This window comes from Strigops habroptila, chromosome 8, assembly GCF_004027225.2.
Source record: "Strigops habroptila isolate Jane chromosome 8, bStrHab1.2.pri, whole genome shotgun sequence".
NCBI lineage: Eukaryota > Metazoa > Chordata > Aves > Psittaciformes > Psittacidae > Strigops > Strigops habroptila.
The window spans coordinates 58288997-58315922 of NC_044284.2; the positions used below are offsets into that span (position 1 = coordinate 58288997).

The 26926-nt window shown below is 43.3% G+C and overlaps 1 protein-coding gene across 1 annotated transcript; it reads left to right on the plus strand.

Annotated features, from left to right (window-relative positions):
* The first annotated feature begins 7190 nt into the window (after positions 1–7190).
* On the plus strand, positions 7191–26472 carry C8A (complement C8 alpha chain). Its single transcript, XM_030495089.1, has 11 exons — positions 7191–7400; positions 9458–9554; positions 10495–10639; positions 12102–12246; positions 13361–13550; positions 15027–15227; positions 16523–16763; positions 20758–20886; positions 21444–21601; positions 23438–23660; positions 25919–26472. Exons 1-11 carry the CDS (start codon positions 7282–7284, stop codon positions 26068–26070), a joined length of 1800 nt encoding a protein of 599 aa, XP_030350949.1. The 5' UTR covers positions 7191–7281; the 3' UTR covers positions 26071–26472.
* The last annotated feature ends 454 nt before the right edge of the window (positions 26473–26926 follow it).

A 26926-nucleotide genomic window follows, 5' to 3' on the forward strand; every position in this document is an offset into this window, starting at 1 on the left:
ATATTTGTGCCCTGGAGAACACTATCCAAACACTGAGCCCACATTTTTACAAAGCATGTCTCCCAGCTAAAGCAAGGCTGGTTAGCTTGGCAAGAAGAGAACTGAGAGCCCCAAGACTTGCTTTATGGCTCCACAACTGATCAAATATTATTTCATCTTTCTCTGTGGGAGAGCTTGATGTTTTCCTTTGAGCAGAGACAACTGCTGCATGGAGCCCAGGTGCTGGGTGGTGTTCAGAGGTGGATGTCGACAGGGCTTGAGTGGGCAGGGAGCCATTGGCAGCCTGAGCAGTAGTCACCCATCACCAGCAGACCCTAATCCCACATACCAGGACATGGCACCTCTCCTATATCTATCTATATCTATAATCTATAATCTATATCTATCTATATCTAGATATACGTATTTCCCAAAAAGATGCCTGGAAAAGAAACCCTGCAGCAATAACAGGCCTTGAGGTTAGGGGAAAAGGGACTTGTAAAGCATGTCTGTGATGTGTAGGATCTGATGTGCTTATGATCATATGTAGGACCTGTGCACATATGATTGTCTGAAGGCGATTTCTCTCCACTAACTTGAAGGTAATGGGTGTGATACATGAGGTGTGGATGGACACTTCCTCTCTGCACATGGGCATGGACAAAAGGCTTAGCCTCAAGCATCCCTAATGCCTTCAGGAGCGGGACCGATGCCCTCACAGCCTAACCTGACCCTGCTTTCCAGAGCCAAGCTTGCAGAGAGCTGAAAAAAAAAAGGGAAAAGAAATTGGGGGGCGGGAAAACCCAACTAATTTGTCCGAGACATGACTCGAAGCACTAGTCTCGTTCCTCACCACATGAAAAGCCCCGCTGCTGTGTGGTGGTCTTGGAGAAGAAAGGGGGGTCCTGCCGAGCCAAGAGTTGGCAGGGAAGTCCCCAAAGTCAGGGCTGGAGTCGCAGCGTGATGAAAATGAATGCCAGCTTTGTGTACAGGTAGCTGGGGAGGATTTATGACCCACCCAGTGGTATGAACACAGGCTGTGAATTAAAGCACTGTTGGAGAATCGGGAGGTTGTGACTTCAGAGCTGTGGTCCTGGGGAAAAGGACGGTGCAGACTTCTCTATATGGGCTCTAAAAATAAATAGAAAATGCCAAAGGTTTCTTTAAAACATGCATTCTGTGAGTGCTGGCCCTGGTGGGACCCCGCGCGCCTCACCTCCCTTTGCCAGCAGCCCCAGGGCTGCCATAAATCGCACCAGGCTCTAATAACTGCAGGGGGAGCGCAGTGTAGCCGTGGTGTTGTATAGATCAAACACCACAGAAGTGGAAGCCGGCTTTTTTCTCTGGCTCTGGACCTTCCTGGGGAATGCCTGACAATAAAAGAGCTGGCGCTGCTCTATGTAAGTCACCTTTTAATAGGCCATATGGCACAATTTCCTTAGAGAACCTAGACGGATACGTCAGGAGGTGACAAAACAGGACCTTCTGCCCTTCCCGAAGTGCCAGAGGTTGTTCAGGTAATCCCTTGGATAGCACATCCCCTCCTGCCCCACCTCTGCCCGCAGTGCTGGTGCATCCCATCGGTCCCCACCAAAATGCAAATTGCCATGAATGGTGGTGTCCCAGCAAAACACAATGATCACCTTGTCCACTGCTGCTGTTACAGGCAACAGTCTGGAGCAGGAGCTCAGCATTTGGGCTGGGTTTGTGTATCAGAGGCACTGACCCAGAACAGGCGTTCCCAGGCACAGCCCTGACTGGAATAAAACCAAACACCAGTGAGAGCAACAGCACAAAACACTTCCTAAGCATGAAAAATCTCCCAGAACAAACAATTTCAGCCTGTTTAAAATGTAAAATTTTATTATTTGGATTAGGTTTTTTTGCAGTGGTGCAATTAGTATCTTATATAGATACAGCAGTCCAAGGGCTGCAAAAACAGCATTCAGCAGACTTATCTTCCCTGCATTATTCATTTCAGCTACTTAGTGACTGGTGGGATTTGTCATGTGTTATAGGTATATTATATAGATATGGGATATTTTTATTTGATTTTAAATTTCAAAGAGCTGTTACTAGAGACCAGAAACAACAGCAGATAGAATCAAAGAATGGTTTCGGTTGGAAGGGACCTTAAAGATCATGTAGTTCCAACCCCCTGCCATATCATTTATTTATGAATATGATTTATTTATGAATATGATTTATTCCTAATCTTTCAGACTTTTAGAAAGGCAGGGCAGTGTGGCTGGTGAAGACCAGGGAAATTTTGGGGCAACCCAAAGTCTTCTTTAGACGACAAGAAGATTCAGGTATTGCCCATGACATAATTGATGTTAGCCCAGTGTCATAATATTATGGATTGGGGATGGTCTGAGGAGTTATTTTTCCATTGCACAGTTACTGGCCCTGCATGTGGGACAGCACTGTGGGAAGGAGATGGGACACAGCGTGAGGGAAACCGCTGTTCCTGAGCACAGTGCAGTGGGGTCTATATGTCTGAAAAAACATCTCAGAATCCAAAAAATGGACAGAAGCAGAGAGCAGGGCACAACCTTGTGCTGGGGGGATTTCAGCTCAGGTTTTATGCTGTATTCTGTCCCCGGGAGGGCCAAAGCAGCCGCTCCAAGCTGGTTCCCCATGCATTTTACCTTTTTTCTGCCAGGAGGTCATATCGTGGTTTTCCAGCAGAGGGGGAGATAGGATCACTTGTTCCACCATCGAGCCGCTTGCTCCGTCTTGCATTACTGGCGTTAATGAGAAATTACAGAAAATGCAGTATTATTGATCCCTGCATTCAAAAAGCTATCACTTCCTTTTACCGGCCAGAACAAAGCGCTGTTTAGGAGGAGCCAATGTAGCTACCCATGTGGCTCCTTCACAAGCTTTAAGTTCAGCCCCATCGAAGCAGTGTAGCAGTCAAGAAAATTAATTTAACAGCCTTGCAATGTGTCAGGTTTTTTGTCTGTCCAAGCTACAAGGCTGTCTCTGCAGTACGGCCTTGATCCCGCACTTAAGGGCATACTTCTTTTTTAGCAATATAGCCCATATAATTGCTTGTGTGTTCAAGGCTGTTTATCCTGTAGAAAGTGTGTTACCAGACCAGTTCAGTGTTCAGTGACACCAAATGAGGTGTCACTATGCATGTCCAGCACTAGAGCTGTGGTTGTCTTCTGGTCCTTAGGTGGACCTTTTTCACACCTCTCCGCACTCACCGAGTTCAGTAACCGGGACACATGCTGGACACACATAAATGACACATAGTTTTGTTGGTCCTTATGATGCACCATCTCACTCTGAGCATTCAGTAGCCAGAGAATTTAAGCTGTGGATGAAAACCAGATGAACCTCAGGAAAGTCGCGGATGCCCCATCCCTGGCAGTGTTCAAGGCCAGGTTGGACGGGTCTTGGAACAACCTGCTCTAGTGGAAGGTGTCCCTGCCCGTGGCAGGGCGTTGGAACTGGATGAGCTTTAAGGTCTGTTCCAACTCAAAGCATTCCATGATTCTATGATTAAATGAGATGCACAACTGGTGCATAGAGGAAAAGCATGTTGGTGGTTGCAGAGGTGGTCTGCCCTGTTATCAGGACACGACCACTATAGTGTGGGACCATCACTGTGACAGTGACCACTCCTGCCAGCACCTGGAGGCAGTGTTTGCTGTCACCCCCCTGACACAGAGATTATGACCAGGGTCAGCCTGCAGCACCCTTTCTCTGCCCTGCAGTAATGCAGCGCACAAAGGCATGAGGCCTTTGGGACTGCATAAACATCCTCTAGCACAGAGCATCTGCTCAGCAGCATACACTATAGCAAACACATTACATCTGTCTTATATTTCTTAATGCTTCTACCCGTGTCTTCTGTTTGCTATGCAATATAAAGCCATCTTACAAATCTAAACCCTCCTCTTTGAAGGTATCTCTGCTGGGATTTTGAAGTTTGGAGATGAAGACTTTGATAACCAGCTTTGCTTTCTTGGCAAAACAGATGTTATTTTACCAAGCTACTTTGCAGTGAAAGCTCTCCAGCGCTTGCAGAGAGGACGAGCTGAGAAAGCCCATGTGTGCTGCGAAAGCACGTGTGAAATGGCAAACTTTCCAAGGGCAGCGCTCCAATTGCTAGGCATCATTTCTTGATCTTGCCATATCTAACATCTCTATAACCCCTGAGCATTGCAGCAATCTCTATGTTTTAAAAAACACCACCCTACCTCTGAATGAAAGGCTGTCTGCTCTGCACTTTTCCCTGGGGAACCACAAGGGAACAAACAGCACATGGCAGGTGTCAGTCACATTGCTTAATGCACGACAGCAAGAAGCTTGGATACAACTCTGTGGGTATGATGTATTGAACAGAATAAAAAGGAACAGCGCTCTGCCTTTAGATGTTCATGGTCTTCAAGTTGGGAATGAAATTCAGATTTACAGTAGTGCATGAATAATGTACTACACAAAATTATAAATAGAATATTGGCATTAAAAAATATTATTCTTTTAAATAACTGTATCCCCTGCAGCAAAAACTATATGAATATACTAAAAATAAAAACCTATGTATAAAGAAAGTATAAATGCAAATTGCTGGACAACAACAACATTATGTTAGCTCTTGTAATATAACTTCACCCTAGAGCTAGGTTCTTGTAGATAGACACATTACCAAATGTGCTGTTCAGGTGCTATTTAAAAGATCAACGCATTCTGCAGACAGAAATTAATTCCTCTTGTTAGGCCAAGTATATTTGAAGCAGAGACCTTTTGTAGTGGAACAAAATCCTGTATTGCTATGAGTGAGGAAAAGAGGGTGCCCAAGTTTGTTTACACTGAGTTCATCTGGCCCTGATTTTAGACACAGAAGAGTTGTAAATGAGGAGTTACGTGTCTTCTAATTAGAGGTTGGCAGTGAAGAGTTCTTCAGTGTCAGGGAAAAGAGCTTTGCGAGGGGAATAGTCACAAGGTGACGATGCTAAGGCCAGCCTGCTCACAGGCCCTCTTTCCATGCTCCAATTGCTCAGTTCAGGGCTCATCCTCCTGAAGGTGAGTGTGTTGCTATCTAGCATTGCAAGCCAGAGATTCAGAGAGTTAATTCAGGTTTAGAGGCACACATTTTAGACAAATTCAATTCATAACATTATAAATGGAACGGTAACTTTTAAATATACTGCTTTTGGAACATAACACCTTTAAGAAAGTTTCTTTAATTTCACCTCTAATGTGGTATGCCTTGCTTGCCGATTAGATCTCTCTCGCCTGCCTCCCCCCAAGCAACCTCACCTATCAGTGAGAAATTGTTGTTGTGCGTGATTGCACAAACCAGCCCAGCCTTCTACCTGGGAGATGTGGCACAAATAACGTTCATTATATATATGTGGTGTTTCTGAGATCAGAGATGAAAAGATATAATGCCTCGACAGTCCTGCTTAGATGCTGAGGAGGGACTTGACTGTGCAAAGCAGACATTTATATCACTGGACGGCCTAAGTCTGAAACACAGATAGATCTGGCAAATGACCAGGGAGGTTCCAACCGTGGGGACAGTGGGGTCCATCCCTACCAGACCTCTATAAGTATTCTAAAAACCTAGTAATGTCATTCTGTCTTAACAGCAACATGCAGAGAGGCTGTAATGTGCAACAGGCAGGTAATAGTGGGGAATGCCTTAGGCCGGTCCCAATCCCCTGATTTTCTCCCAGGCAAAAGCAATTTAGGTTTAATAGTATATTAAAAAAAATATTGAAACCCTTATTTGAGTTCTTCTTGTGTAGAAGAAAGAAGAACTTTTTGAACTCATCTGAAGTGCAGTAGTAAGTAAGGGATAATCTTAACATACTCTCGAAGGTCACAAAAAGGCAGTTCTCACTTAATTTCACTACAGTTTACCCCTGTGCTATATTTCTTCATGTTTAGCAAAGACAAGCCCCAGGGTCATTCTGAACTTTAATTACGTTAAAATAACACGGTAAGAGGTCCTTTTATTTGATAATATACAATACCAGCTATTGAAATGAGCTTTGCAGTTAATTTGGGAAATACACAAAGTGACACTTCTTTCCCCGTCTTTTGTGGACAGAGGACAATTCGCTGTCTGTTTAATAGGTGTAATAGCCCAAGATCAGTTTTCCCTACAATAATTACACTTCCTTTTGAATTTATTGAGGTTCAAGCTTCCAGTTGTCTACTGGGAACACTTCATTTATGTGTGAAGCACCTCAGCCCACTTATTGCAGAAGAAAAAGCAGGGAGATACAGACCCTTGTTTGAACACAAGTCTCCGTAGATATCTTACTCTTTATTTTAACTAATATCTGATGAAGTTACAGATTTCTTTTGCATTTTTGTGCCTGCCCAGGAGCCCTCAAGGGAATTTTGCAGGCTATGTGCAAGCTTGAGGAAAAAGGTATGGGGCAACTTGGCCTTTAGAATGACCAAGTGTCTTTCCAATGCCCATTTTTCCTTTCTTCCAACACATGAAAACTAAATATTCTCATTTTGTGACTATTATCTTAATAATAAATAACCCACAGTGTTCTTGATTTTCTGGTGTTTCTTTCTTATACTCGTACACATCCACTATTTCTGTCCTAAGATCCCAACCAGCTAAAAGTATTAGAGCTACAACTAACAGATGGGTTTGCACAGCACATGGGTAGGACACAATTTCACATTTAGGGGGCATCTTCCTCACCCCAAATCACTTTAGAAAACAAAGACTTAGATTCCTGACTATGTAGGACCATCCAAAAGCCAAGTGATAACTCACATCAGCTTTGAAGATGGGACACTATGTCTTGGGGACAGCAGTGGGAAGAAGCTGAATTGACATTTCCTTGACCCATCTGGAAGGTGCGTGTTCCTCATAACACAATTTTATGATAAACTTCAATTTGCTATACTGAGAAGCTTTTCCCTGCTCAGCAACCAGACACACCAAGATTACAGTTAAGTCACTATGGGAAAGAAAATGAGTTTTCTCCTCCTTCAAATTAAAAGGACGGTGCAGGCTGGAAAGAAACACACTGCTGCAATAGGCCTTGATTGACTTTAATGCAGAAACAGTTGCAGAGTTTAATAAATTCCCTTGCCAGAAAACTGGGAATTTCTTTCCAAAAGGGCAAAGGCCTCTAGGATGCGTCCTGATTCTTTGTGATTTGATCTGTGCTGTTGTCAATGATTTACCGCGGCGTTTTGGAGTCTGGTGGCCTCCACGCTGCTTCTATTAGTGCTTGCCCCACAGCATCCTGAAGCCTAAAGCTTTTGTCTGCAGCTAATCTATAGCAAACATTTACATATGGAGAAACCATGTGGTGGGGCCTGTGTCAGCTTTCTCCTTTGATTCTGTCTATATGCTCGCTGGCTTTAACAGCATGTCAGGCCACAGCTACAGCGCACAGGGAGCTCGAGGCATTGCCTTCCCAGAGGTAAGTCCATTCCCCCCTCCCATCTTTACATATAGAAATTACAGACAAGTCAGGCCATCAATTTTGTCCTGACATGAGGCATGTGCACACTGTGCTCTCTGTAAACAGCTACCAGGGAAAAAGCATACTGGCAGTTGTCCAAAGCCCAAGCTAGGCATCGTAATTGCTTCTTATATGAACTGTTTGCACAATGGTTTTTCTTTCACAGATGACTATTAAGCCTTCTTAAACTCCTTTACCAAAATTACCATACTGGGTTTGGGCACTTAAAATTAATTCCCTACACAGGATGATTTACGAGTGAATATTTTTCACATTCCTTTTCATTACAATTATGTTGCATTTGCCAATGGGAAGTTAACAAGTGCACGTGAATAACCCCATTTGCAGTCCAAGCCAGACCCTCATGCCTCAGTTTTCTTCCCCAAACAATATTATTAACCTATACGAGTGTCACTTCGGCTTTGAAGGAAGGGAATAAACAAGTTACCTTTTTTCTAAAGCAATAGTGTCATGATAGGAAAACAGTTGGATTTTTTTTCCTACAGTTATTAATTTCAGCCTTGTTCTAAAGGCAAATATGATTTAGAAGGATCAAAAAAAGGTATCAGTGATAATTGGAACATGGAGACAAGGAGAAGGCGGAAAAGAAAAAAAAAGTGGTAGTGATACACTTAATTATGAAGGCTTATTCCGATAATCCCTTTTGAAAATGAACAAAGACGAGATTTTTGATGTTTGATGAACTTATCAAACAAGACAGAATAATGAAGAGGTAAATGTAAAATCCAATCGAAGGTGAGCCAATTAAGCACTTTGTGAAGTGCTGAAGGATACAGCCCACAAATCCTCCTGTCAGAGCAAAAAGGCACCAATACCTGCGTGTCCTCCGGCTCTGAGTTTGTCTGTAGGCTCCTGTTGTTTTCCTGGAGTCACGGTGGGGTTTTATCTCACACACTGATCTGCATCCATGGGCTCCCTTGCTGAGCTGTTGTGGCTTTCATTTAGTAAGTCTCTCTTCTATGGCCTCTGATGAATCCTCAATGTGCCCCGTACCTCTGGTAATTATCAATATTTCTGTTTGGACTGCAGGCTTGTAAGTAAAACAGACTGCTCATTAGTTAATCACCAAAATAATAATAACAATAATAATAATAATAACAATAATAACAACAGCGTTTGGCTCAGAATACCCCCGTCAAAATGCTTCAAAGGCTGTGACAAATGCAGATTTGTATTAGCAAGCCACAGATTGCTCCTCAAGACAAAGAAATGCAGTATACAAATAAAGACTATAGGAGTAGGGACAGAAAAAGAGATCATAAACTCTGGGCTGAGAGGCAAGAGAAGTATTTTCTTGCTGTTGTAGAGTGATATTCAGTGTATGTGCAGAGAGTTTGATCCAAGATCCTCTGGATACAGAGCCCTTGCCATTTTCTGCTTTTATAATCTTCGTTTACTTTCCTCTTCGCAGAATTTATGTTTCCTTTTAGAAGTAGTCAACCAACAAATTCTCATAGTCAAAATGGCTTTTTATCTTTCCTTCTCAGCACTGTTGGTGCAGCCATTCCCACCACCCCACAAAGCCCTTGGGAATTCAGATTCAGTAGATTCCAGAACATGCCCAAGGTGATAAAAAGTCACTACTCCTGGAGCAGCGTCTGAGAAGAAAGCCAAAAAAGAAGCCTTTTGTTAAAACCTGTCTATTCTTGACATTCCTTCTGTTTACTCAGTGTGTTTGGTGTTATATATAAGATGTACATACATTTTATTGCGATTTATTTACTGGGAAGGGCTAAGATCTCCTGTGAGAGAAGGAAACCCAAGACAAGATCCTCAGGTCCTGCACCTGCTGCCTCTGACTAGTTCTGATGGTGAATACTTGATTAGGGCATCTTGAGTAGTACAGCCACCCCTGCTAAGGAATGCTTCCTATTTCCTACAAAATAGATTCCCAGTGGAAAACCACACACAGATCATTTTCTCCCTGCTAGCCTCCACCCCTCCTCAAAACACAACTTCAAAGACCTTAGACTGCTATCTGTTCTCCTCCTTAGAAGAAGCAGCAGAGATGTTAATTCTCCAGCTCCTGTTGACTGTCAGCTGAGCCAGTGGTCAGAATGGACTGACTGCTTTCCTTGCCAAGAGAAAAAAGTAAGACTCCACTGTAATGTATTCATTTATCTTCAGATGTGTCTGTGATGAGGATGTACACACATTAATTATATATATTATACATATTCATCATTCTGAAGCATCCAGTAAACTCATCCAAATATGATGGAGATGCTCCTCCACTAAAGAGGCTCTTACCCTGGTGTAAACTGGGGAATAAATTCCTTTAAAGCAGCAGAACAGCAAAATGCAAAATCAAGGCAAATAGTGGAAGAATCCGGCCAGAATATTTGCCCAAGACTTTCTTCCTTTTCTATCCCAGATTTAATTAAGTATCTGCTGATTCTTAATGCAAATATTCCAATGAAAAGAAATTAGAAGCAGCCTTCATTCATCAGCTCCTCTTCTTAATTTTTATATCATTCACATCTTCATAATTCAAGAATTTCTTTTCAAATACCTGACATAATTTTGCTTTCTACTGAGTTTACATCCCTGCATTTTTTGCTCCTGTGCTTATAATCATTAAATGATTTGGCTTTTCTCTCTTTCTTTTTTCTTTATTTCCTAGTTTTAAGAGCAGCAATTCTCACTAATAAACCATCAGAAATATTGTAGGATCAGTGTTGTAATTAGTGTCTGTGTCCATCTGAGTCTGTTACATTCCAGGACAAAGCATGTATAACTGGAAAAAATACGTATTATTTCTAAGGTATAAAATAGGGAAGAGATTTTTAAAAACAGTTATTCCAGCTCCTTCAAAATTCAGTTGTGTGAACTTCAAGCAAATCTCCTGAGCTTCCACCTCTCCGCCATCTCTCCTCCATTTATCACGTACAAAGTTTTTGGGCCACACGAAAGAATAATAATATAGGTAAAAGCAATAGTTTTAATTGCTTTCTATCCTGTGGAGGTGATGTCTTGGTGGGATCTAAGTAAGTTAGGTGTTGATGGTGCTTTTCTCTCTTGTGGGGTTCAGCACCGGTACCGGAGGCTGGTGCAGCCAGCGCGGTTCGCAGGGCAGCGATGTGGAGGGCACTTTTGGGATGAGCAAGCTTGCCGTGCTGACACAACATGCACTGGATTCCCCAGCTGTGGGAAGGACTTTCAGTGTGAGGAAACAGGTGAGTGAACCAAGCACAAGCTCCTGCCAAAAAGGTTTTGGTCCTGGATGGACAGACCTGGGGTAATACCAGTCCCCTGCCATGGGTAGAGCTTTGCCAACCAGCCAGCAGGATGGTGAACTGGTGCAAGAGAAAGCAGGCAATTTTCCCATCTTTGGTTTTTTTCCCCCCACTTTTACAGAAATCCATCCATGTTCCACTCAGATTTAGATAGAAAAGAAGGCTGTGTGACATGGAAAAGGTTAATTTTTTCAGTGGAACAAAGAGAGTAGAAATATTCTGCTCCAACTGCTGTGCTACATGCTCACACTCCCCTCCATGGGCACCAACGCACCCACAACACACCACTTCCTCTCCCTGCAAGAGACATAGTTCAATCATAAATCCAACGAGCAATCTGTTGGGGTGATTTATTTATTTTTAGCCATCTCCAGCTCTGAGGATTGGGATATAATACGGCTGTTCTCTGAAAGTTTGACTAGCCTTGACAGATTTTTGTTTTTACACAAATGGCTCAAACTTCCATCTTCAGTATTTAATGAAAATTCTACTGACATTTAGAACTATGTGCCAGCTCTTTGAGCAGGTCATCATACAATCATAGAATCACAGACTGGTTTGGGTTGGAATGGACCTCAAAGCTCATTCAGTTCCAACCCCCTGCCACGGACAGGGACACCTTCCACTAGAGCAGGTTGCTCCAAGCCCCATCCAACCTGGCCTTGAACACTGCCAGGGATGGAACATTCACAACTTCCTTGAGCAACCTGTTCCTACATCTCACCACCCTCACAGTGAAGAGCTTCTTCCTTATATCTAATCTAAATCTACTCTCAGTTTAAAGCCATTCCCCCTTGTCCTGTCACTACATGCCCTTGTAAGAAGTCCCTCTCCAGATTTCTTTGCTCCATCGTGGCAAGTATAGCAGGACCAGTTCTCTCTGGCCACAAATGTCATGCCAAGGCTTTCTCCCCACTCCCAGAAGGGAAAGCTCCTCCAAGTTGCCCTTCCTGCAAACGTCCATTCTTGAGCTATAATTATTGCAATAAACTCCCCAAATACCTCCAGCAATGGGAAGAGGCAAAATTGCATTTTATCAGATGGAGCTGACTTCCCTGAGCCAAGCGGAGAAGCTATTGCTTCCTGTAGCTCCTTACCAAGAGCATGATGTTAGGTAATAAAATCAGGCCACACATGTGACCTTGATTTGATTCCTATCCCATGGAAGCCCATGGGAGCAGTCAGCTTGGACTCTGAGCTGTGCTCACTCCAGTTGCAAAGGAAAACCTGCCCTTAGGGAGATGGAAAAATCAAGCTCCTGATGTAAAAGCCCTGTGTTTAACATCCAGACTGACTTCTTGTGGCCCCAACATATGGGTGGAGAACAGCACATCAGTGCAAGCTGCCAGAAAAGTTTTCTGAAGGGCAGATAAGTGAGATAACCTGTGTCTGTGCCCTTTAGGTCGCTGTATTAAACGGCATCTTGTGTGCAATGGGGAGCCAGACTGCAGAGATGGGTCTGATGAGGATAACTGTGAGGATGAAGATACTGAAAGCCCTTGTGAACATCTGTTCCCAATCCCAGGGTCTGAAAAAGCAGTCCAGGGGTAAGTAATTAATCAATAGCTGCTACTCGCACAATCAAAATGAGATTAAGTGGTTTATACTGCATTTCCTTAGTAATTGCAATGCCCCATGAATTGATAAGGTGCTGTACAAAACCTAAAGGAGAGCTACTGTCCCACACGACCATGGTAGCAATGAGGGAAGCAGGAGGGTTTGAAATCCTGTCTCGGATTTACTAGCTGACCTTGGCCTCTTCCAGCCACCCCATACTTGTGATGTCCTCTTTATACTCCTGTAAAAATATATCCCAGTTATCTCACAGCTTTCTCATTGATAAAAGCAACCTATTAAAGCAAACAGTAGACTTTGGAGATACAGCATCCTGGGGGCATTCATCCTTAAGGAAAGGATTTAACTACAGGATTTAGGACTTCAGAGCACAATTCAAGACAGAGAGCCTGAGCTCCACATGAATATATACAGGGTAAATACTCCTGTCCATGCAAAAGTCCCTGTTGTGAGGAGCAGTGCTGCTGTCTAGTTTGAATAATGCTTTCATCTGGAGCCACGGAATTACAGGGAATATTAAGTAATAGGCAGATTTCAGAGAGCAGCAGCTGTGATGGCTGAGGAGCAGGAAGAAAGAGGCATAAGGAAATAGTAAGTGAGATACTTGGCAAATCATAAGCAGACTGCAAGTCTAGGAAGGGTGCTAACTCCCATGAGAAATAGGATCATTATTAAAGGGAAGGAGATGAAGTTAAGATAGAAAACAATTACAGGGAATGCCAGGAAACACTTTGTGAGATATATTAGGCTCACAGGGGACCTGGAGGAATTCCAGGACCTTGGGACTTTCATAACCGGGATGCTGGGATAGACTGGGCAACTTTACTGATTTCTTCCATTTCTAGCATATAAATCCAAACCAATGTTTGGAAAAAAAATGGCTCTTTGTCTCCTGTTAGCTTTGGGAAGCAGATAGCAAAGAGATAACAAAACCAACCCTTAGATTTTAGGTGCTATCCAAATTCAAAGTCAGAGACCTGAGGATAGATAACTTGTAGTGTCAGGAGAACAGAAACAGCAACAGAGGCTGTTTGGGAAATAAAATGGGAGCTATGGATAACTTTTTGAATGCTACTTCTTCCCAAGATACAATATCCTAACACAGGAAGGGAGACAGTACATATACGATCCTAATTTTTTTGGAGGCCACTGTGAGTATGTCTACAACGGAGAGTGGCGGGAGCTGAAGTATGATGCTGCATGTGAACGTCTGTATTATGGAGATGACGAGAAGTATTTCCGCAAACCTTACAACTTTCACATATATCAATTCCTAGTAAGTACTTCAGGGGTCAGATTTAGCAATGTTTTCCCAGCTAAACTTCCCATAAAGATATTAGGTACATTTTGTCATTCACTATAGGTTGTCTTTCCAGGTACCTTTCTCCAGCTGTCCCCAAGACAACAGGCAATCGATGATATAAATGCTATTTTATGGCACATCAAGAAACTAACGTGCTTTATCACCCAGGCATTGCCACTGCTTACTCTGGCCTAGTCAGAGCCAAGAGAAATGGGTTTTCTCTAAATTCTGCTACTAATGAGCTGTAGAGCTTGCGCAAGCCACTTGCCTCTCTAGGGATGAAGTTGGTCATGTGTAAAATGGGAACAATGCTACCAGTTCAACCTTTGAAAGCATTTTAAGTCTTTGGCATGGCTACAAGGGACATAAATCCAAATTCTGAGTGAGACAGAGATCCTAAAAGCCATCACCATGTATCACAATGCCTATACTCTGTGGGATCACATCTGATGTTGGAGACTGAACTAACTAGAGCAAGGATTCCATCTAGGTCTCTCGGGTTGTAAGTGAGTGTTCTGGCCACGCTGTTAAACATTTATCATGCTTTTTGACATGAATGAATGAAACCACATTATTCCAGGGGGATATTACAGCCACAGGATCAACGCAAGTGGCTTTTACGTCCTCCCAGCAGGCCTGTGCCCCTTATTCCACAGTTTGAAACCAGACAGACCCACCACGTGAACCACATTTTCTTCTCCCCCTTACCTGCTGCTAGTGGTAGAAGGACATCTGCACCATGGTCAGGCACCAAGGGACGCTTGAGTATGCTGCATACACATCTTGACTTAGGAGTGTCTACGTACTGGGTCCAGGAAGACACATTAATGTGAGATGTTTTCTTCTGTGTTGGTAATTTAACTGGCTTTTTATAGAGATGGCAAATGGCACAGCCTGGATTCAGCAAGGCTGCTCAATTCCACATGCCAGCAAAGTAGAGCTGTCAAAGAAAAGGTCAGTGCTCTAAAACACAGGCAAAACAATGTTTGTTTTCTAGCACTGCCATTGCAAGTGGCTGGATCACTGCTGTTGAATTTTTTTTCCTAAATAAATTCATCCAGAAGCAGGCTGGAGACAAAAAAATTCAGTCCAAATCGCTAGGATCTGGCAGAGCTGTAAAGAACTGGAAGGAGGGTTTTATAATGGGAAGTGTCAAGCTAGCTTAATAAGTACCATTACCAGCTCTGGCTGTAATGGCACTGTTTTGAGTTGGCTAAACACAAGTTTTTCCCCTGCCTGGAGATGAATGAAGCTTTATCCACATTTCTCACATATTTCCAAATGAAACTGCATGCGACTTAAGTCTTTATTCCACATTCACTGCAGTCAATGTCAGTGCTGTTAGGACCATCACAGGCTTCGACAGAGGCACCATCAGCTCCTTAGAGAAACAGAGATTAAAACTGAAGGGAAGTAGCTGAAAATTAATCTCTGCCCCTTTCACTTTAGGCTCATGCTGATTCCGGATTCACTTTTGAGTTTTATGATGATTCAAAGGATCTGCTTGATGCCCTTAAAAGTGATAAATTCAAAACAAAAGGCTTTACCTTTGGAATTGGGTCTACTGGGTCAGCTTTCCAGTTAGACCTGGGCTTCACTTTATCAGGCGGCAAAGGATCCGTGAAGAATTTCACACAATACGCTACGAAGGTAAAAGAAAAATAACAAATCAGTGATGCACAAATGCTCCAGTTGTGTCATCTGTGCATCGCATGGGCTGGCTGTAACTTATGTCAGTTGATTCTCTCAATTGCATTTTTTAACACATAGTAATTGTGCCTTAATTTGTTCATGTAATTGCAAATGTATCATCATTAGTAATCCTGTTTGTTGTTCTTCTTATGGTTTAGCAAACAGGGAGCGGGAATAAAATTGAATTACGAAGTATCACAACACATGTCATCTCCCCCCATCCTGTTTCATGGCTACATTAAGCACATAAATAAAAAAATGCTTAAAGTGACGATGACGGAGGAGAAGATATCAAGATGTTGATCAAAACAGTTGTCCTCAGGGAATGATCTCTGGTAGCACATATATTTTGTTCAAATTAATACAAGCTGCCTTATGATGGTGAAATATGCTACTTTTTATGGGAGGTTAAAATAGCACATTGGAAAAAGAGTACTCAGAAATAGGGTGTATTTCTCATAGTGGGTTTACATCATGGACTAGCTGTGGTGATCTCTTTCCAATCTAATAACGTGAGTGCTGGCATTTCCCACATTTACCATGCCCTGTCTCCACTTCTTTTGTGGCTGCTGACAGAAAACAATAAAGAAGAGTTACTTTGATAGTGTTCTGAGTTAAAATGCCCTTAAAAGCTGTTTGAAATGGGCACCATTATAGTATTTACTGTGCCCTTGTCTAGACTCACACGATGTTTGCAGCGAAATGATGATCGATTATTGGAGCAATCATTTAAAGGGCTGTTCCGGTTGCACTGGAGCTTTGTCTGAGCCAATGGCTCATCTAGAAGAGGAGTCGTGGAGCTGGTGACATATCAAGGAAATCCTCCCCCCATCAGCATCTTCCTCCCACAGTGCTGGACTTGCCTTGAGCCTTCGTCCTGCATCACTGATAGAGGCTGTGAAAAAAAGGAAAGGGAATTAACACTATGGAAAGAAAAACAGGAAAAAGAAATAGCAGCAATGGAGGATGGAGGGGAATCATGTGGAGCCTGATTCTGATCATACGCACACATAAAAAACCCAAATCCCATGGCTTTGCCCTCACCTCACACAGCACACAAGAAAGAGACACTCTAAAAGAGTTAACACCAATTTCATTTAAACCTGGGCTTGTTTCCCTGCCTTCAACATACACTGACAGTCAGAAATTCAGGCTTTCTTCTGCAAATCTGTAGATCAGAAATTACTTTTATTTTATTTTATTTTATTTTAAAATGTATGTTGAGTGGCAGCTCCTATTTTCTTTACTTGCAGGAGGTTGGATTCATTAGAGGTGTGACAAAGGTGCAGACAGCCCGTTTCAAGATGAGAAGGGACAACATTGTTTTGGATGAAGATGTGTTGCTCTCCCTGCAGGAGCTTCCAGACACCTACAACTATGGCATGTATGCCAAATTCATCAACGACTATGGTACCCATTTCATGACATCTGGCACTATGGGAGGCGTCTTTGAGTACATCCTTGTCATTAACAAGGAGGAAATGAGAAGAAAAGGTTAGAAAATTACAAGATACTCTCTGTTCACAACATTCTGCTCAAAACCAGGCATTTCCAACCTGGTGACCATGGTGTGGGTCCACTCCACCAGAGTAATTCATCTGGTTCTGGCTGCTCCCACCAGCCATTCTCTCCCTGAGCCCTGGGAGAGTGCGTGCTCATTGGCACCTCTTTGCTGAGCTGGCTGGCATGTCCCATCACAGGATAGACACATATACGTCACAAGCCCAAAAATGCACAGTGAGGGTGAGATAGAGGCATCTGCATGTTTTTCACAAGATGGATGCGCTACTGGCCAGAAAGCAGGGGATAAGCTTGAGTGTCACAAAATGTGCTTCCTGATCTAATTTCGGAAGAATCTGGGTAAGATTTTGGTAGTTTAGGAAGGAATCCAAGCATCTGTTTCTCTCTTTCTTTCAGTGTCACTTCTCTAAACTTCTACTATTTCTTACAGTCATTGCTGTGGCCATTTTCATGAATGCTCAAGGACTTCAAACTCGTCCAGACTACAGCAAGTTAGCCCACTCTCGTTTTAGCATCTTGAGAGTGAGGGTTTCAACTTCCTGTAAATGTAAAAAATGCATTGCAGTTGGCAATACCTCTGCCACTTTGCTCTGGTTAGTGTCACATCTGGAGACTAACAGACCTCTGCTAGCTCCAGTTCTCATCAAACTGGAGTGCATGAGGCTAGAGAGTCGTATCTCTAAATCTCAGTTACATAAAATATCCACCACAGTTGTCTACAGCACAAGAATAGCAATTACTGGTGAGCCAAACCCGTAATATTTTTTCTAATCAAAAATACAAGATGCAGAACAATAATATCCTACTTTAGTACACTAAGCAGATAATCAACTTTTGCAAAGGTGTTGACAATGCAATAGATCCCACTTCCCCTATGGACCATCACTCTATTCTGCGGAGGGTAAGGCTGCCTTGGTAACTCCATCCTGGACATTTATGCAAAAGAAAATTGTGATAATGGACAATAGGTGAAAATTGCTGCAGTTGGTACAAACTGCTGTAATTCCATTAATTTCCATGGTTCAGCCCCAAATTCTGCCTCCGGTCTGAAACAGTTTGGTAACATCAGCGCTTAGGATAACTATGCACTGAGAATTAACCAGGCCAATTTTCCACAAGAAATTACCAATTGAGAGAATTTTCATCAAGTCCCTGAACTAATATTTGGAAATATGATGCCTCTTCACTCCATTTATTCACTTTGAAGAGTGAGTGATGTAGAAGTGAACAAGATCTTGGCAAGCAAGTCTTCAGGAAGCAGACTGCCAATTTCAGAGGAAGAATGAATCCAGAGCATGGGGAGGGAGGCTATTATTTTACTTAATCTTGTGCTTGCTGTGTATATAAGGAGGAGATATACTGCTACGAGATGCCTTATCTTAGGAAAGAAGGATGTTGAAGTTCAGCGAAAGACAAAAATGTGCCCCAGTGGAGATGATGTAATTTTCATTCTAATGAAGCACTCTTCTGTAATATTCATCTAACCCAGACTCTGCTAGAAAGCCCACATATACCAAGTCAGCAGCACTTTACGTCACACAGCGTAGACCCAGAAGGACCCACACCTGCAGTGGCTGATATGTCACTGTCTAAAAGCATTTAGTAAAAACCCCTGATTTCTCTAACGGCAATCACAGCCATGCTTGAAGGCTGTGTTTGCAAGAAGATTATCTGCCTTTCCCGAGGAATAGTCAGGATCAGGATATAAGTGCTCAAGCCTTAAAATCAGAGCTTCATAAGATGAGTTTGAAGCTCTGGAGATGCCTGGACATGTACCAAGGCTGAGCATGGCAGCTGCTTTGGATCAACCACTGCTTCCTGAGAGCCCACCTAGCCCATAAGTTAAATGCTCTGGAAGAGAAAACACTCCTTTCTTACAGACCAGTGACTAAAGCACATGCCCAAGAAAAAGATCTCTAGGCTGAGTGCTCCCTAAACAAGAGACAGCTTGGGCAGTTGCTGAGTATCTAGCTAAGCATAAACATAAGATGGACTTTAAGCATGAAAATGAAGTCACCTTCTGGGTTTAGATACCCAGTAACAGACCACAACTCACCAGTGCAGAGCTTAGGACTGCTGTTTTGCTGCCAGACCCATTTCTAGCTTTCAAGCTGCAAGGGCTTGCATGGATGTGGTCATGAGTGAAATAAATACATATGTCAGAATGAGGTCCCTCGTTGCTCTGCCATCAATATTTTTCATTACTTGTTTTTAAAATAGATTGTTATGGTTCTATTATTTAGCAGAAAACAGTATAATGTGTTCACACATTACAAGAACATTTATGGGAGAAACATTACACACAGAGTAAATTAGAGAGAGTCTTCATATATTCTGATTAATTCAAAATGCAGCAGTAAATCTTATCAGTCGAGTACATTTAACTATCACAAATTATATCATATAAAAAAACCCTACCAGGGCTCCCCCCTCAAGTGCCAATATTTTCTATGGCCACTCTTTTGCAGTGATAACCACTTTTCATTTATCAAGACACGATCTTGCTGCAACCAATAGAAATTGTATTGACAGACCCTCGCTGAACATAATTACTCAACGGGAACCATGGCAAATCAATTAATCAGGGTGTTCCTCAAGTTTAATTTTATGCCACTCCACCACCAAGATAAGCAATCCCTCATGTTGCTTTGGGTGAATGAACTTTACCCACTGTGTTTACAACTGTTGAACAGTTTACTACCAGTAATTGAGTGCTACACATTTAATCTTTCTCAAGAGCCCAGTTTCGCAATGGGATGTAATTCCCCCTGAAGTCTTGAACATGCTTCAGCTCTCACCAGTTTGAATCTTGTAGCCCCCTTCTCAGGACACTGAGCACCTCCACTGGTTGGGACCCACAAAGCCAACAAGCAGATCCATGGCTCCAACCAGCCTCTTCTGCAGGGTGTGCAGAAGGGAGCAAAACCAGAGCTATGGGTGTTTTACCAGTATTTGAAACATAAGCAAGACACTGCTCCCCAGTGCTGGGGTAGTTCATCAGACAATACTTTACACTGGGGCTTCACTGGAGGTTCAATCTTTAGATCATTAAGCCATGATGCACAAATCCCGATGACCTCTGTGTCTCCCTTTCAATACTATGGTATTGATCACCGGGCTGCTTTGTAAAACACTTTAAGGTCCTCTGACAAGAAGAGCAATATAAAAGTTACCTATTACTTACAATACCTGTATTTATTGAAATCAATATTTTTTAACTATTAAAGAAGACAGCCTTATATTTGCAGCACACTGAAGTGTGTACATAAACCCAGGCTGTATGAAATATGCACATTGCTTACCTTGGTGAAACCACCTCATTAGTTCCCTTCTCCCCTCTGCAGTTGCTTCATGGGTCTCCAGTCACATATTTTCATGATGTATGTGGCAGTGCTGGCAGCAGCAGCCCAGCAGCAGGCAGAAGGCTTTGGCAGCTCTCAACAGACAGCAACCTATTGCAAGTTGCTAGTAGAGAAGCTACTTAAGCCACTAACACATGGGTCGTATCCTGAGTTTAGGAAAATCAGTGAGGATCTATATCAAGTTCAGCTGCTGTTCCCAGCTTTATCCTAGTTATGAATTAGTCTTTAAAATAACAATTAAAAAAAAAGTTGTATTTTTAAACAAATAGACCAAATAAGAAAATACATGCCTGAAGCCTTGTGTTAATATCTTTACTTTCTTCTAATACTTCCTAAGGAAACAATTTTTACAGTAAGGACACTTTCCTATTCACGTATTATGCAATGGATCCAATATACCTGAATTAAACATTGGCTTTTCCACTGCAAGACTAAAGGCTGTCCTTTGCCCAGCATAGCTCTTGACTTTGAAAAACAGGCCATGCAGATAAACAAATATTTTCTTTGTTGATAGAAAGAACAAAAAAAAACCCCAAATAGGAAGACTAGTATCCTTCCACTCAGAATGAGTCACTGATTTTACTGATTTCCTTTTTGTTTTGCAGACATCAGCGCTGAAGAGATAAGTGCCTGCATGGGCTGGTCAATTGGCCTCACAGACAGCATGAATAAAGTGCATTTGGGAGCATCTGTGTCATCCTCTAAGTGTGCAAAGAAAGGATTTCTGAAAACGGGTATGGTAGCAGGGCAGATGTCTATCAAGGCATCTTGTATCACTTCTTTTGATCACTTGGGCATGGAGATTCAAGTACTGTAACACGAGGGCACAAAGAAGGGAGCTCTGGTGCCATCCCCAGCCATGGCTCAGGCCCAGTCATGGTACCAAAGCAACTTTGGGTTCAAGTCTTCAGGAGTCCTAATTGCTCTTGAAAGAGGAGGAATTAAGGTAGCAATACCTGGATTAGAAATGCAAATAGAGGCAGTGGGGTGGCTGGAAGGCCGCAGTCCCTATAGCCACAATAGACCGGGCATGGATGATAAGGGCAACATGGCAACTATTGAAGAAGTCAAAACTGACTACAAAAAGTACTCAAAGAGGCTATGAAGCCCGAGATTTGTAAATCACTTAACCAGCTATAGACAGCCCCAGAGCTTCCATTGATTCCAGGAGGCAGCATCAGTGCTGCTCTCTGACAGTCCCTTGCACAATTGATCTCTCCTCCATTAAGCAGTTTCTAGTCTATGTGTGGAAATGATAACTAAATAATATGGCTGTAATTCAACTTTTCAGATGCTGAGAGCAACAGTGCAGTTGTGGAAGATATTATTCCCCGGATTAGAGGTGGAGATACCAGTTACAGCGGAGGACTCTTAAACAGTTGGGATGGCAATATGTATCGTCACTGGGGAAGGTCATTAAAATATAATCCTGCTGTTATTGATTTTGAGGTAAGGCTTTTCTGCAGTTGAAGAAACTCTGCCACTATAAGGAATGAAAGTGTAGTCGAGCAGATCATTTTGTATTTTTATTGTGATCCCATCACAGAACAAGATTAAATGTAATGGGCCACTGATCTGGTAACCTCTTATTCATTTCACAATGGGGAGTACATCTCCCACCGACTGCATCCACAGGGAGACTGACAAGGAGCTTAATGCTGGATTAGTGCCAAGTTAAGTTTTTGATGTGTTCCCAAACAGCTTCCCAATGAATGGCTCTCTGAGGTTGCATTCATCCTTATTATTCCCCTTGATGCCGTCTGCCCTCCTTTATAAGCAGGGGATTCACAGCAGGCTGGGGAAGGAGTCTTGCCCCCGCAAAGGGCAAAGATCTCTGAAGCATCCTACAGATGGGGAGGAGATAGGTGCAAGCAGAAAGGATGGAAAGGGAGACAGAAGAACAAATTACAAACAATCCAGGACTAGAGACTCCAGAGGTGTGAGGAGCTGGGCACAACTCCTTGGCTGTGGTCAGGAGTACTACATCTACCCCAAGATGCTACAACTCCTAGTCTGCTCCAGGAGTGCAGCTGTGGGGTGCAGGGGACACGCTGCCACTTCTATCCCTCCCATCTTTGTCTGAAAGCACACCCACTCCTGGCTCCGACAAAGGGTGGGAGAAAGGAAAATGGAATCAGGAATTATCTGCGTTATTGGCAGGGCAAGGACTCTGCAAATGTTCCTGGGCAGCACCTCACTGTCAGAAAGCCCCGATAATGCAGAAGTGCTTGCAGTTCCAGATGCAGGTTATTCACTTTTCTGCACAAGTTCCCATCAATTCTGGGCAAAAGTTATTGCAGTTTTCCAGTAAACCATGTGCTGACCTCTCTGTTGGCTGCTCTGGAGCTCAGCAGTCACTCTGCAACCGGAGCTGCCGATAAGCGCTCATGTCCACTTCAGCAGCTCTTATCGGCAGCTCCCTCTCATTTGTTAAACAGGCTTGTGCAAATTTGTCCAAGAGCTCTTCCCAAAGCCCCACAAATCGCTCTCACTGCATCTTGTGCAATGAGACAGTGCCCAGCTCCTCTCTGGGACCAGTTTGCATCAATTCCTAGCCAAGACACACAGCGTTTGCACAGATGCACGGATGGGCAAATGTAACTATGTGTTTTCAGACCAGCCCTGAGCTTTTAGCTTTAATATTCAGTTGGGTAAATTATACTTACAGTTGCCCAAACTGGACTACTTTTGCTGAATAGTAGACTTTGCTACTGGAAATATTATGAGCATATATTCTTAAAGCTGTAGATGGCACAATATTATTTCGCTGCATTGAAGGACAAAAAGTACGTAGGCAAAATTCTTCATGCTCAGCACTTACTGGATGCTTCTCAATCTGGTCAGCATTAGTGGTAGGCTGGCATTAGCTTTTGACGATACCCGAAAAGCTCTTACCAAAACATTTTGGTTCAAAAAGTCAAAAAGCATTCAAGAATCCCTGAGATCATGACAGCACTAAGAAAGCAGTCAAAAAATTGGCGTACTGGGGTGCTTTAATTTATCATTTGAATCCACACTGAAACTCCAAAGCATGTCCAGAAAAGCCAATCCTGCACAAACCTCTAAGATGAGGAAGGTTTTGGAACCGTGGTTTCTCTCTGATGCCCATCAGTCGTAGCAACACATTTGCATGATGTACATGGAGCTGTCAAGGAAGACAAATGGGGTTTTTCTGAGCCTTGAGTTTACCCAGCAATGTCAGAGCTCTCTGCCTATGGCGTGGTAGCATCTCAGTTAAGGCCCAGATGAAATTGTCTCCATGCTATTTATCTTCATCCTATGCAGCTGCAGCCCATCCATGAAATTCTAAGTAGAAGCGGCCTCGGCCACATGGAAACCAAGCGGCAAAACCTGAAACGGGCTTTGGATGATTACTTGTTGGAGTTCAACGCCTGCCGCTGTGGACCATGCCAGAACAATGGTGAACCTGTTTTGGTAGGAGACACGTGTTTCTGCCAGTGTCGACCAGGTTACACAGGCCCTGCCTGCGAGAAGACTAAGCGCCAAGGTAAGATGCATGTGCCCACAGCAGGGGAGGGCAAAAGGCAGCAAGGGACAGGATTTTTCCCTCCATGGTTAACCAACTGTTCTTTGCGTCCATGCATCAATCAAGCCTTCACTTCTGTATTGCCTTTGCTGCTACACAATAGAATGGATTGGGTTGGAAGGGCCCTTCAAAGCTCATCTAGTCCAACCCCCCTGCAGTGAGCAGGGACATCTTCAACTAGATCTGATTGCCCAGAACCATCCAGCCTGGCCTTGAATGTCTCCAGAGATGGTGCATTCACCACCTCTGTGGGCAGCCTGTGCCAGCGTTTTACCATCCTCATTGTAAAACATTTCTTCCTCATGTCCAGCCTGAATCTCCCCTCTTTTAGTTTAAAACCATCACCCCATATCCTATCACAACAGGCCCTGCTAAAAAGTCTCTCCCTACCTTTCTTATAGGCCAATTTTAAGCACTGAAAGGCCATAACAAGGTCTCTTCAGAGCATTCTCTTCTCCAGGTTGAACAACCCCAACTCTCTCAGCCTGCCTCCATAGGAGAGGTGTTTCATTCCTCTATCCTAAGCAGCCTTGCAAGAGACCGAAATTAGCAGCTCAGGTGATTATTATAAGTAAATCACTGGAAATAAGGATATATTTAATAGCTGGAGACTTACCAATATGTTGCAAATAGCTGAGGTGGGGTGTAGTAGCAGCACCCTGGCAAAGCCCAGCTGTCCACAATGCCCACAGGCCTTGATGGCTAGGGAGGGATGGGAGGCTGAAAGGGTCAAGCTAAGCGACTGGGACTTGGTGCTCAAGCAACATGACACCAAAAATGCTCTTTTACTAAAAAAATGCCACATTGCCAGATTTCCTATGCTCCCTCCCTGGAAACATTGTAACTAGAGGGAAGTATCTATTTTAGGGAGAAAAAAAAAGTGTTTTTCCAAAGTGACAGGCATGTATTTATGTTTTCTTTATCACTTTATATACTATCCTGAAGAAATTTAATGGGTGGCAAAAAAAGCCAACACTGAATCATGCTCCCTTATTTTTAAAAATGGCACAGTTCTTTCTGGATATTTTTGTCCATGATGACAAAAAAATTCCAAATCTCAGCACATGAAGCTGGCAGAAAAATCCATCTTCAGAGCAGTTCCAGCAGGCAGAGCTCCAGACCTTCAACCGTGTGCTCAAAACTGGGGTCTCACCACTGGAAAATCAAATCTGTGATGAGATAAGGAATTAGAGCAGATGGGTAGATGGTTTATGAAGCTGAACTCAAACGCATTGCTTCAGTGACTGCAAAGTGGGTTTATTAAAAAATATCAGGTGCTTTGAGTTGTCTCCAACTCTAAGGAATCTGCCTTAGATGAGGAGCTGCCGCAAAGCAGCCTATGGAAGTGGCCAGCCCCTGTGCTTCCTGATTTTAGTAACAGGAGGGACAGACACACTCTCACACAACTCATGGGCAATTTTTAGTTTCGAATCTTTAGTTCCAAAACTCATTTAAGACCAAACCTAGGGTTTTTTAAAGCACAATGTTACAGCAGCCGCGAAACCCAGCTTTCCACCCAGCACAAAGTAAAAGCACACACATCCATTTGCGCTGTCTGGATTAATAAAGTGCCCGAGCCAGGCATGAAGGCCAGTTGAGTAAATAAAAAATGTCAGTAAATGACAGCCATCAAGCATTCTCATCATTCAGGAGCACTGCCATAATCCATAGTATCGAACACTCCTGACAACTCAGTCTGTACTGTAATGAAAAAGCCTTGAAATGACCCATCTCCGAAAGAATGGGCACTTTTCGCAACACAGCCTGGTCTAGTGGAAGGTGTCCCTGCCCATGGCAGGGGGTTGGAACTGGATGAGCTTTAAGGTTCCTTCCAACCCAAACCATTCTATGATTCTATGGCGTTAGGAGACATTTTGTCCCTCTGCCTTGGTCAGGGCTTCAAAGTGCACAGAGAGTTGTCAGCTGCCCTTTGGGAAAGGAAAGCCAAGCCACAACCTTTCAGACAAGCAAAGAAGAAGAAACAGACATTGGTGTCTGAAGAAGGTGACGCTGCTTCCTTTTCCCTGGCTTCAAAGTGCCTTGATCCCACAGCCATCCATGTGCTGGGCACAGCTGGGATGGACGAGGGAGTCCTGCTCAAATCACAAACTGCCAGTGGCACTCAGCTAACTCCTCCTCCCCTGCTCCCACCCAAAGTATGTCACTGCACTTCAGACCTAAATACTTGTTTTTTCCTGCTTTTTTAAATGTGTTTACAGACAGCAAGACAGATGGGCGCTGGAGCTGCTGGTCAGACTGGACTCCCTGTCAGTCAGGCACAGCGCGGCGCAGCCGGCACTGCAACAACCCAGCCCCACAGCACGGCGGGGAGCCCTGCATGGGGGGCAACCAGCAGAGCAAAGCCTGCTGAAAACCACATTGCTCCACACAGATCGAGACCAGTTTGGAGTCTGTCCTGGGCTAGAAGAACTCTAGGCATGATCCCACAATGTATTTACCCTGAGGGAAAAGAATTATCCAGTACTGCATTTCTATATGTATGGAAACATGCTGGATTCAGAGTATAAAACCAGACCAATTGCTCCAGCTGCCTGAATGCAGATGCCCCCACACCACAAGACGTGATGGGACCCCCACCAGTTGACAGTGGCTCCAATACAGGAGATGGTGGAGAATCCACACCGGTGGTTTTGCTGCTCTGTGACCCTGTCATGAAATAAATTTACCTGAAGTGTTTGCATAAGTAAGCTTGACTCGTAGGAATATTTATATTTGCCTTTGGAAAACACATTAAAAGCTCATGATCCTTGCATTTCCATGCAGTTGGTATTGACATATGTACCATGAAACTTTTGTAAGTTGACACTATCATGTTTTTAAGTCCAGCATATTGGCCAGGGCTGCATTTGCAGAAAAGCCATATGGTGATCTGCATGGGAGGAAGCTTAAGCCTAAAGATGCCAAATATCACTGCAAAATGTGAACCCAAACTGATGAAGAATCTTAAATAAATCAAAAAAGAGAGGCTTGAACACAACCATTTGGCAGAGGATGTTCACACAGAAGAGCAAAGGCTAGTCCTCTTTAAAAACAGTGATGAATTGACTATTAGGACACAGGCATTTTATCTCCCAGGCACCCAGAGCAGGAGAAGATGCTAACAGGCTGCTTGATTTAAAGGGCTTTTTTGAATGTAAGATGTAAATCTCAGCACAAGAATACACACAGTATTGAACTGTGTCCAGAGACTGCGGTGAGAACCCACA

What these genes read in the sequence shown, in the direction of transcription:
- C8A (XM_030495089.1), top strand. Translation starts at nt 7,282, where the DNA reads ATGTGGTGGGGCCTGTGTCAGCTTTCTCCTTTGATTCTGTCTATATGC. An exon ending in CTTTCAGTGTGAGGAAACAG is followed by an intron (nt 10,640 to 12,101) that starts GTGAGTGAACCA and finishes TGTGCCCTTTAG; the next exon opens with GTCGCTGTATTAAACGGCAT. An exon ending in GGAGGAAATGAGAAGAAAAG is followed by an intron (nt 16,764 to 20,757) that starts GTTAGAAAATTA and finishes TTTGTTTTGCAG; the next exon opens with ACATCAGCGCTGAAGAGATA.